Source organism: Hyperolius riggenbachi, chromosome 5, assembly GCF_040937935.1.
Source record: "Hyperolius riggenbachi isolate aHypRig1 chromosome 5, aHypRig1.pri, whole genome shotgun sequence".
Taxonomy (NCBI): domain Eukaryota; kingdom Metazoa; phylum Chordata; class Amphibia; order Anura; family Hyperoliidae; genus Hyperolius; species Hyperolius riggenbachi.
Window position 1 is genome coordinate 189,667,896 of NC_090650.1, and position 12,510 is coordinate 189,680,405.

The 12,510-nt window shown below is 44.6% G+C and overlaps 1 protein-coding gene across 1 annotated transcript in view; it reads right to left on the reverse strand.

Annotated features, from left to right (window-relative positions):
• ADCY1 (adenylate cyclase 1) overlaps positions 1-10,581 on the reverse strand; it is a 643,071-nt gene extending 632,490 nt beyond the window's left edge. Inside the window, exon 1 of the mRNA XM_068236507.1 lies at positions 9,404-10,581. Coding sequence (XP_068092608.1) covers positions 9,404-10,012 — 609 coding nt within the window. The 5' untranslated portion in view covers positions 10,013-10,581. The remainder of the gene's footprint in view (positions 1-9,403) is intronic.
• Positions 10,582-12,510: the final 1,929 nt, after the last annotated feature.

Below are 12,510 nucleotides of genomic sequence, written 5' to 3' on the forward strand. Positions count from 1 at the left end.
GCAGTGGCAAATTTTCTAGCATTGTAGGGACCCTTAGGGGGAACATGACTGGTGAGTTTCGGGCCCCTAGGCCGAAGAGGTCATAGCCTAGGGTCACAAAAACCTGTTTATTTGGGCTATTTCAATGGTAGTGATGGTGACGTACATAAATCTCAGCCATGGCGGTTAGCAACGTTTGAATTTCATGAAATGTCTCATGCAGGTAGAAGACATATTGTTAGACTTGGATTCCAAAGATGGGGTCCCTACATCTCTGCAAACCAGAGTTACAGGGGTCCAAAATTGGTAAAATCCCCCATAGCCTTTCATTGCCTCCCTATTTCACTTTCCAAAATCTCACATCTTTTCAAAGGGCAATTGCTCAGCAGTGGCAAATTTTCTAGCATTGTAGGGACCCTTAGGGGGAACGTGACTGGTGAGTTTCGGGCCCCTAGGTCGAAGAGGTCATAGCCTAGGGTCACAAAAACCTGTTTATTTGGGCTATTTCAATGGTAGTGATGGTGACGTACATAAATCTCAGCCATGGCCGTTAGCAACGTTTGAATTTCATGAAATGTCTCATGCAGGTAGAAGACATATTGTTAGACTTGGATTCCAAAGATGGGGTCCCTACATCTCTGCAAACCAGAGTTACAGGGGTCCAAAATTGGTAAAATCCCCCATAGGCTTTCATTGCCTCCCTATTTCACTTTCCAAAATCTCACATCTTTTCAAAGGGCAATTGCTCAGCAGTGGCAAATTTTCTAGCATTGTAGGGACCCTTAGGGGGAACATGACTGGTGAGTTTCGGGCCCCTAGGCCGAAGAGGTCATAGCCTAGGGTCACAAAAACCTGTTTATTTGGGCTATTTCAATGGTAGTGATGGTGACGTACATAAATCTCAGCCATGGCGGTTAGCAACGTTTGAATTTCATGAAATGTCTCATGCAGGTAGAAGACATATTGTTAGACTTGGATTCCAAAGATGGGGTCTCTACATCTCTGCAAACCAGAGTTACAGGGCTCCAAAATTGGTAAAATCCCGCAATAGGCTTTCATTGGGCCTACTATTTACCGTTCCAAAATCTCACACCATTTCAAAGGGCAATTGCTCAGCAGTGGCAAATTTTCTAGCATTGTAGGAACTGTTAGGGGGATCATAACTGGTGATCGTCACAGATCAGCGTATCCGCCTCTCCACAGAAAATGCAGACCGTCTGACTCAAATTAAAATGAATCAATCCTGGATTGGAAACGACTACGCAACACTCCCGGACCCCAACCAAGTAACATGAACAATGAACATCTGTGATGGGTTAGCGTTTCCGGTCCCTGTTTATTGAACCTCTCATCTGTATTACATTTATGACTGCATGGCGACAAAATGCAAATTGCTATCCGCACGCTTCTTGTCCTCATGCAAGGCCTGGGTTGTTGTGTCTCAAAGCGTGGCCTTCTCCTCCTGCGCCACCCTCCTCCTGTTCCATCACGTGTGCTGCTGCTGGGTTAGTGTTACCGGTCCCTTTTCCTGGAACCTCTTATATGTATTACATTTATGACTGCATGCCGACAAAAAGCATGTTACCTGTGCAAAGAAAACAGACATTTCCCGCATTTAAAAGACAGTTTTCCCTTTGAAACTTTAAAATCGATTTTCTCAAAAACTATAAGCTCTTTTTGCATAATTTTTTTTCCTCTTGTACCCACCCCCAATGTGCACATACCCTGTAAATTTGGGGTATGTAGCATGTTAGGAGCCTTTACAAAGCACGAAAGTTCGGGTCCCCATTGGCTTCCATTATGTTCGGAGTTCGGCTCGAACACCCGAACATCGCGGCCATGTTTGGCCCGAACCCGAACATCTAGATGTTCGCCCAGCACTACACGTGACCCGTTCGGCCAATCACAGTGCTAGCCGAACGTTCGGGTAACGTTCGGCCATGCGCTCTTAGTTCGGCCATATGGCCGAACAGTTTGGCCGAACACCATCAGGTGTTCGGCCGAACTCGAACATCACCCGAACAGGGTGATGTTCTGCAGAACCCGAACAGTGGCGAACACTGTTCGCCCAACACTAGTTCTGGGCACCACATTACAAAAAAGATATTGCAGTTTTAGAGCAGGTGCAGTGACGAGCAACAAAATTGATACGTGGGATGGACGGTCTCACTTATCCAGAAAGGTTAGATAAACTGGGTTTATTTAGTCTAGAGAAAAGACGCCTTAGAGGGGATCTAATTAACATGTATAAATACATCAGAGGGCAATATAATAGCTTGGCGGATGAGCTTTTTGTCCCTAGGCCTTCTCAAAGGACTAGAGGACATGATCTGCGCATGGAGGAAAAACGTTTTAGCCATTTATTTAGGAAAGGGTTCTTTACAGTAAGAGTGATTAAGATGTGGAATGCATTGCCATAGGAAGTCGTTATGGCAAACTCTTTACCTGCATTTAAAGGGGGCTTAGATGCTTTCCTTGCGTTGAAAGACATCCATGGCTACAATTACTAGGTAATGCCTAATGATGTTGATCCAGGGATTTTATCTGATTGCCATCTGGAGTCGGGAAGGAATTTTTCCCTTTAGGGGCTAATTGGACCATGCCTTGTAAGGGTTTTTTCGCCTTCCTCTGGATCAACAGGGATATGTGAGGGAGCAGGCTGGTGTTGTACTTCATACTGGTTGAACTCGATGGACATATGTCTTTTTTCAACCAAAATAACTATGTAAAAAGCGGTGCAGTGCTGGGATTGCCGTTCGGGAGAAATAGTGGCGACTGGGGATTTGCCACTCTGGGATCCGCAACTGCAGGAGTGCTCTCATGTCACTCCCCTCTGCACAAAGGAGTATGGCAGGAGCTGGGAGCACATGGCCCGGGCAAGCAACCCATTCAACACTCGGATGCGCCTGTTGGTGGGAGGCAGCACCTTGGTCACACCGGGAAATCACTCACTGAGAAGGGTCTGGTGGCGTTTGCCTGCATGGGAGGAAGAGGAGGCGACTGTGGAGGGAGCAGATAATGAGGCCACTGAGGACTGGCTGCCTGTGTGTGTGTGTGGGGGGGGGGGGGGGAGCAGTGAGTTGCTGTGCCCCTGCTGCTGATGCTGGATGAGCAGGAGGGTGGAATGCTGCTGCTGCTGCTGAAGTCTGTGCAGTGGCTGTCTGACTCTGACCACTGCCTGCGCCACTGTCCTTCAGCTTCAGAAACTCGCTGTAGTCTTGAAAATGTTTTGTCTCCAAGTGGGTCTGCAGGCACGAGGTATCCAACTTGTTGAGATCGCGACCTCTGCTCAAACTGGCACTGCAACTGTGGCAAATGGCACGGGTCTTGTCGTCTTCGCACACAGTGAAGTATCGCCAGACTGCGGATTTCAACTTGCCCTTCAAGCTTGAGGGCTGAGGAGCTTTTTTGCCTTTGGAGGGCTGTTTTTTTGTGGAAGAGCTTTGGTGCGGGTGGTGGTGGTAGCGGCTGAAGCAGCAGGCTGTGGCTCCTGCCTTCCACACCCTGTGCTGGCCGCCATGCTGCTGTCGCACCTCTATGCCAGAAACGCCTCCTCCGATGATGATGAGCTGCCTTCAACCAACTGTGCTGGTGGTTGCACATAGGGACGATCCAGCACCTCATCATCATCATCCCCAAACATCCCTCTGAGCCCGCCTCAACCAACTCCTCTGCCCCAACATCCCCTGCATCAGGCCCATCCTCCTCCTCCTCATCAAATTGTGGTTGTTGTGCGCCAAAAACAAACTCCTCCACCTCATACTCCTTCTCCTTGCATGCCCCATCATCTTTTCATCAAACTGCTCCACAACATCCCTGAAAACGCTTGCGGTCCCTGGGGTGAAGAGCGAGCTCAGTGAGGGCTGGCTGGTCACTGGGGTCGACGTGACCTCAAGCGGTGGCGGAGGCCTGCTGCGGACCGGAGAGCTGGTGGGGGTGGCACTGGTCTCGCTGCCACTGGAGGTCTGGCTGATAACAGTGGCTTGCTGCTCCGCCATCATTTCCACCACAGCCTGTGCCTGAATCTCTGCAATGGGCCGAGGGCGACGACCTGGGGCAAAGATGGATGCAACACGCTGCTGTTGCGCCTCTGCTCCCTCCTCCACAACTCTGCGGTCAGTGGCTGTCGGCGGACCAGTCACAGACCTGCTGCTGTTGGCAGTGGCTGCAGCAATGGCGTTGCCTCTCCTGGTGGTGCCTCGCCCTTTACCTCTGCCAGTCATTGTGCAATAATATAAAAATACAATAAGAAAAACAATAAATATATATATATATATATATATATATATATATATATATATATATATATATATATGTGTGTGTAAAGGGCGGGAAAGGATGTAAACTTTAATAAAGAGTCTCGGTTGGTGGTGGCTGGTGAAAAAAATTGAAGTTTTTTTTTTTTTTTTAAATAGTAGTAGTACTGACAGACAGTAGTGTAGTCTACACTCAGTCGTCGATAACTAACTCGTGTGACAGACGGTAACAAATAAAAGTCTGTCACACACGGCCGCAATCAATAGGGTTAGGCAGAGATGTGACAGGCAGTCAAAGATCAGATGCTGCCCTCTGTAAAGTAACTAGCATTACTGAAGCTAATAAACGCACAGACTAACAACAGTACAAATTAGGTAAACTAGTACATAGGTAAATAACAACTAACTATAATCCCTAGTAGTAGTGTAGTAGACTAGTAGTCGACAACTAACTCGTTGACAATCAAAGTCTGTCACATACGGACACAATCAATAGGGTTAGGCAGAGATGTGACAGGCAGTCACAGATCACAACAGATGCTGCCCTCTCTAAAGTAACTAACACAGTACTGAAGCTAATAAACTCACAGACTAACAGTAGAAATTAACTAAACTAGTACTAATACACAACTAACTATAATCCATTACCTACCTAAGCTAGTAGTAGGCTAAGGCTACCTAGTCTAGCAGGCCTAGCCTGCACACAGACCTAACACTAGCCTAGCACAGTATACAGTATACACTAGCTGACTGAAAACAAATCAAATTACTAGCTATCTATAAATGAGTACAATATAAGTGTTCATGAGGTGTAAATTAGCAAAAACGCTTGGTTTAACAATAGGAAAGCACCTGCTCAGACACGTAGCAGCACTGGAGATGCTCTCAGTACCGCTCAGTCACACAGCAAGGACGGGCTCCGCAACATGGCCGCCACCTTATATAGAGGGGGGGAGGGCCAGGCTCCACTCCTCTGATTGGTTGCTAGGGCCTCGGCTGGGGGCCTTCTGATTGGCCCGATGACGTCATCCCCTGGATACCGAAGCAGAATTCGTGATCACGTGAATTTGAGAGCGCCTATTCGGGTACATTCGAATTCGGCAGCAACACAGCTCTTCGAATTTGAATTCGGCAACCATGAAAATCTACTGTGATCACGGGTAAATTCGAATTTGTGATGCCTGGCGAGCACCCCTGCTTCTCACAGTGCAACACCATTTAATAAAATAAACATATAAAATGTAAAAGCACTCACAAACATCAGGTGATTTCAATAGCATAAAGTTTTGACCGAGCTCTCCCCTGTGCGCCGCTCCACAGGGGCGTAGCAATAGGGGTCGCAGAGGTTGCGACCGCATCGGGGCCCTTGGGGCAGAAGGGCCCCGAAGGGCCCTCCCTCAACTACAGTATAAGCTCTCTATTGGTCCTGTGCTCATAATAATCACTTTTATAGATACTTTGAATAGTAGTAATCAATAACAAGCTGTTCCCCATCCCCTTCTTGCACCTCTGACACTGTGGTTGTCCTTGGCAGGTTTTGGTGCGTCGTATCAATTGTTATGTATAGAGTACTTGGGGGGCCCATTGTAAACCTTGCATCAGGGCCCACAGCTCCTTAGCTACGCCACTGCCACTCCGGATCAGCGCTCAGCAAGATGTCAGCCCTCTCATGCAATCAAACTTTCCTGTACCTGGTAACATGTGTGTTTAGAGGTAATGCACTGCTGTTTTTATTGCAGTGATACAATTTTATAACACAGCTCTGCAACGTCCCACTGTGAACTGAGCCTGAGAGATTACCTACACAATATGCTCATAGTATTTCAAATGTGTTGACCCTCATACGACAGCAGCAAAATTGGCCAATCATAATTAAAAGCGTGTACTTTAAAGGGGAACTGAAGTAAGAGGTATACGGAGGCTGCCATATTTATTTCCTTTTAATCAATACTAGTTGCCTGGCAGCCCTGCTGATCCTCTGCCTCTAATACTATTAGGCATAGGCCCTGAACAAGCATGCAGCTGATCAGGTGTTTCAGACTTTAAAGTCAGATCTGACAAGACTAGCTGCATGCTTGTTTCTGGTGTTATTCAGATACTACTGCAGAGAAATAGACCATCAGGGCTGCAAGGCAACAGGTATTGATTAGAAGGAAATAAATATGGCAGCCTCCATATACCTCTTACTTCAGTTCCTCTTTAAAGGGAGCCCGAGGTGGGCTCATAAAATGTAAAAATAATATAGGGGGCTGAGCAGATCAGGTAGCCACCAAAACCGCCACTCTCCGCCACTGCTGTGAGCCGCACTGGCCCACTTTCACTTTCATGACTTCTGGGGCACAACGCTGGTTGGAGAGAAAACTCTCTCTCCCAGCGTGCAGGGAGGCGGGGGAGCGGTGGGGACGTGGCCAGGGAGAGAGAGCTGCCCAGTGGCAGCTCTAGAAAGCCTGTAGGAACTCCCCTAGCGGGCGTTTTGAACAGGGAATCCTTCTCCTCTATTTTCCCAGCGCGGCGGTGGAGGGGGGGGGGGGGGGAGAGAGCGGCAGTGTGAGGACACAGAGGCATGTCATTAGGCAGAGAACATGCCTCTGTGTCCCATCTGCCCCCAAGGAACCGTCTCAATTATGAATAGCCAATCACTGACCTATTTTACCAATTCCATGTAGTACTAGAGCTTACTATCTGCTCATAGTATTCAATATCTGTTGACCCTCATACTACATGGAGGGGAAAAAATTGGCCAGTGATTGGCCAATTATAATTCAGGCCTGGAACCCACTACAAGTCGCAAATCGCTAGCACTTTTAATTAGCGTTTTGTAAGCGATTTCATAAGCGTTTTCCAGCGATTTTGGTAGCAATTTTAAAAAGTGTAAGCTTTTTGCCAGCCATTGTGATTGCGATTTGCGATTAGCGATTTTAATTCTGATTGGTTGTTTCCAATTGTTATTATTTTTTTTTTACAATTTGCAGTCATTTAAAATCACACACAAATTACTATGTGTAGTGAATAGCGATTCATGAGTGATTTGCCAGCACTTCAATACTTTAAATTGAAGCGCAAATGCGCCCAAAATAATGCTGCATGTCCTGCGATGGTGATTTTGCTCATCGCAATCGCTACTGTGGAATTTGTTACATGTATTTGCATTGGCAGAGCGTTTATGGAAATCACCATCGATTTAAAGCGATCCCTAAACGTTTAAAAAAGCGCTCTAGTAGCTTCCAGCCATTACACTTGATTTATCCTTTTCCAAGATGCACATAATTGCTAAAATTAGCATACTATTTGTACCAACTCAGAATCATTAACATCTCCCCAGTACAGACATAATACTTTACTTTGTACCTTCTGTTATGTCTTTGGGCTAGTTCACAGTGCTCAGTTGGGTTGCAGAATAATTCTGCATGTCAACTCACTGGCCCATACAATTCTATGGGTCTGTCTTTAGTACTGCACTGTGACTGATTGCGTTACTCTAACTCGGTGTATGTAGGCTTTGTATGAAGGCATTATTTTAACTCGCTGTATACAGGATTTGTATTACCTTGCATTGCGGGAACACAATGCAACACAGTGGGAAAGTAGTGCCACACATTATCCGAGCATTGGGTTGCATACAGTGAAGCATACAGTGAATGAAAAGTAAACTTCACTGTACTGTTAATGCCGGCATTATGTGGTTAACGACCGGCATTCAGGGTGTTAGGATACCACACTCAAATCCCGCAGCAATGGCCGCACTATGAACATCGCATTACTTTTGCATTGAAATGCGATGTTCTGCCTTATAATTTGGCCGTTACGACACACTGCAATAGCCCACTTAGACTTCTTAATATATACAACAGTTTTATATGGTTTATATTAACCTTGATAGTAAATCCATCCGAGAATGCGCTCAAAGCTAGCCAGGCAACCAGACTGACTTTCCATTTACCAATACATAATTTATTTATCATAAGGGTAAATTAAACACACTATTACCAAGTGCACAGAGTTTAGAAATAATAACATAGCAGCCAGAGGTGTAGATAAAGATCATGGGGCCCCATAGCAAAGCTTTTATGGAGCCCTCAGATGAAGGCACTTTTAAGCAATACGACCTGCCCCTACCCTATGGATATCAGTTAATGAGGCAATTTATATTCTCATGCAATCAGCACAGCACATAGTTCATGGGCACTGATGTGGAGAAACACAAGAAAGTTAATGGTGAATACATAAGTACCACCTGGACCCCCTCCTCTCCTGGGCCCCATAGCAGCTGCTATTGCTACACCCTGATAGCAGCAGTTCCTATAAATGCTGCTTCTTATCAGCAGCAGGTAGCATGGGACTGGACAGGAGACCTCATTTCACACTAGGTGGTCTTTTTTTATCTATTATGAATAAACATTATGCTTTAATACTCTGGTAAAGCTAAGTTCACAGTGGGGAGCTGTGTTGTGTTCCCTATAAAACCCGGAACTCAAGGCAATGGAGGGGAAAAGCCGCATTGCATTATATGCTCGTTGCATCGCATACAGTGAAGAATACAGTCAATAAAAAGTATGCTTCACTATTGACGTGCAAGTCATGCAGTAATGCACTGCATGCTCCACATTGGGATTCCAGAGTCCATGGGATCGCATCACACCACATGTAGTCTGAATGTTGCACAGACTTACAACTGCAGTGCATTACTGCGTGTTAAATTGTTTCAGCTACATTGCACTGCAATGCCCCACTGTGAACCTGCCTTAGCAGTAGAGTGTGGCCCAACATCACTGTATTACATTATGGAGTGTACTAATAACAGTTCCGCAGTGTATAACTCACATTAGAAATCACATAGCATTTCCCTAGTCATGCAAATCCACATTCAAGGTTTGTTTCAACCAGATTTACTGACAAATACCGACTTTATACTTTCAGTTTTTCATGACTCTTGAAAGCGTATCAAATAAGTTATAGAGATGAAGACTGTTATTTTTTCTTAGAGCTGCCTAACCTGCTATGATTATAAGCAGGTAAACCTTGCCAGCCAGCTCACATTGTCAGTTCCTCGCTCCCTCCTGGCATAGGGAGTTGTCAGTGACCTCCTGTTGGTACACAGCTCCGTCTCTTAGTTCATTCATTGCACACAGTATTGTGAGGCTTCAATACTTTAATAGTAAGACACTTACCATTCTCCAGAGCTTTTGTCTTTTAACGTTGACTGATGTGGCTGTAACTATCATGTGAGAAATGGACACCATGAACCCAAAAACAATTGCCAGCAGGGTCCTAACTGGAAGCAATGAATAGGAAACAAACGTCACCAGCATCAATTGCCACATTCCTTGATCTGATGATGAGGGGGGTTCCAAGCCATAAGATCCCAGTGAAAAAGGGCAACACAAGAAGGAAAAAGTGAAGCTGAAAAGCAAAGTAAGCTTGACGATTTGCTGAAGCTGCGTTACCTGGAGATATTTGACATTTGTGACAATGAAAAGAGATACAAAAATGATACAGTGCACAGGGTGAGACCCTTTGGAAATGGTTAAGCTAGGTCCAGACGTTAACTCCACCAATGCTAACGTTGCTGTCATAATAATTAAAACAGCAAGAGCCTTCAAGGTTGAGGTTTGCTCCAGCTTTAGGTTGTAATTCTGGAATAGAGATTCCAGCTCTTTGCAGTCAAACTCGTCTTCACATGCGATGGCATCCAGAGGGAGGGAGGGGGAACAGTGGCATTTCTTCCTTCTGGTTTTGACTTTCTGAAACGGTATTTCCTCCATATCAGTGCCATTCATAAACCCAATTCGAAAACACAAAGTCCTTTTCTTCTGTTCATCTGAGCTGACAAGTGATCATCTGAGAGCACATCAGCAGGGCTGACAGCGCTGGTGCCGGGATGAAGGTAGATTAGACTGTACCAACGTACTCTGTATCAGATGGATGGATGGCTAGGGGTGCATGAGGATTCTATGGCATCTGAGGGCTCAGGGAACTGATGAGAGCAAATGCACAAAAAGGCAAACAGACTTTGCATATATTGTATGGTGTTGGAGAAAGAGTCAGTTATAGAAATGAATGTGTGAGAAAAAAAATAGAGAAATGCTTGTTGCTGCAGTGACTATGAACGAATCAATGAGGCAAGTTGTGAAATAAGAAGACAGCGACACAGAAGATAAGAACAAAACAACTAGGTGGAAAATCTGGTAGATAGAATGAAAAGGTAATCCCCTTGCTACATCCAGGAGCATGTCACTGAGCTGCACTGTCTGCTGAGCGTCTGCGCACTAGATGCTTGGGAAGCCAGACACGTCTCTGCTGAATCCGAGCAGATTGACAAGCAGAAAACACAGATTTGACAACATGACCACGTTTGATTCTGCTTTGCAAACATCCTCCACTCCTCCCCCTCTTCTATATCTGGTATAAAAATGGCAGGAGCTTTTACCTTAAGGCGTCATAATAAGATGGGAGGTACCAGAGAAGAAGCTTTATAGAGAGAAAAAAGAATGCTGGTGTTATATATATATAATATGGCATCCCCACCGCCCCCACAGCTGTGCATGCATGTCTTCTATCTATGAAAACTTCATCCCCCTCTTGTTGGATGTCACATGTTACATTGCATCCCAACCCTGTGCTCTTTTCACACTGATGTTACTGAAAGAGGACAGATACGGCTACTATCTCTTCCTTTTGGATTGCTCACACAATCTTTGACAATTGTACAACTACTCATTTTAAAATGAATAGTCCAAAGATGCAAATCCCATCAAAATGTAAACAGTTAAAGGGAAATAATTATTTTACATTAATATTGCTGTTGCACCAGCATCTTTTGAGGCACTGTACCCAAGGAGTAATAGTGATTATCATAATCTGCAAATTGCGATTATGCAATATTTTGTGGAAACTTTTGCAATTACGGCCACATGTAATTATGATTTCAAAATTAGGTTTTTAAGTAATCCACTTGTAATTTTACATAATTACTTTAGCAGTTAACAGCAAAGCCCCCATACATGATATTGTCACCAAAATTGTTGTGTTTATTATGAGAAATAGTGGGAACAAGTGAAAAAATCGTTCAAAAAGACCTTGCAGTTTTTGAGAAAATCTATTTTAAAAATTTCAAAGCAAAAACTTTTATTAAACTTTGTAAAATGTCATTTTGCTGTGGTACACTTTAAATGCTCATTTACACTGAGGCGATTTCCGTCATTTACCGCCGAATGCCGAAACGCCGGTGATCTCTAGCACTTTCAAAAATACTAGTGTAATTAAAAGTATATGGCAGTGATTTCACTGCCGCGATTGCTGGCAATTCACAATAAACACAAACACGGTGCATGTAGCACCTTTTAGCCATTTTTTAGTGATCGCAATTGAAATGTTAAGAAACCATGAATTATCATCTCTCAAAAATAGCAAAAATGGCCAGTAAGAAATACGTGTTAACTGTGAAAAAATTCCCGTCACAAAACGCCAGCAATTTTGCAAGCGTTTTGTGATCCCCAGTGCGAATGGGCCCTTAGGCAGGGGTCATAGTTACTTAAAGTGGACCTGAACTCTTGCACAGGACAGCAGGAAAGCATAGAGAAATGCACATAGTATATATTTGCAGAGTTTAGCCTGTTAAATTCCTCCTCATTTGTATCTAATCACAATCTGTAATTTACTCACTCCCGTGTCACATGACTGCCACGGCACAGCATTAGAAAGTACAGGATGTTAACAATATGTCTGCTTCCATGAAAACAGGAAGTAGAAGCAGTGCAGATTTATTTTAGGATTTGTATCAGTTGTAACAAAGAAATGTTTTCTATAATCCTCCCTAGCAGTATGGACAGATATGTCCGTTCATAAAAACTTGCTGTGAACAGTATAAACGTGCATACACATCAATACTCTCCTGCACTGTATACTAGACCCTTGCTTGACACATTTTGGCAAGTTACAGGAAAAAAAAAAGTTTTAAAAATACATGTTATCACTTTTTGCACAGAAATCCTGGGGAAATTGAAAGCCAGGGAGGATTTTAAACAGGGCAGTTTCTAGGCTAAAATGCACCCAGGGCGAGGGTGTTAAAATTGCGCCCCCCCCCCCCCCCCCGCAGAGCCAGTTATGTATAGGTTAGCCAGTTCTAGTTGCACTGAGTACAGGTAGCCAGTTATAGGTCCCCCCAGTATAGGTAGCCAGGCATAGTATAGGTAGCCAGGCATAGGTGCCCCAGTATAGTTGACCCCAGTATAGGTTAGCCAGGTAGGTGCCTCCAGTATAGGTAGCCAGTATAGTT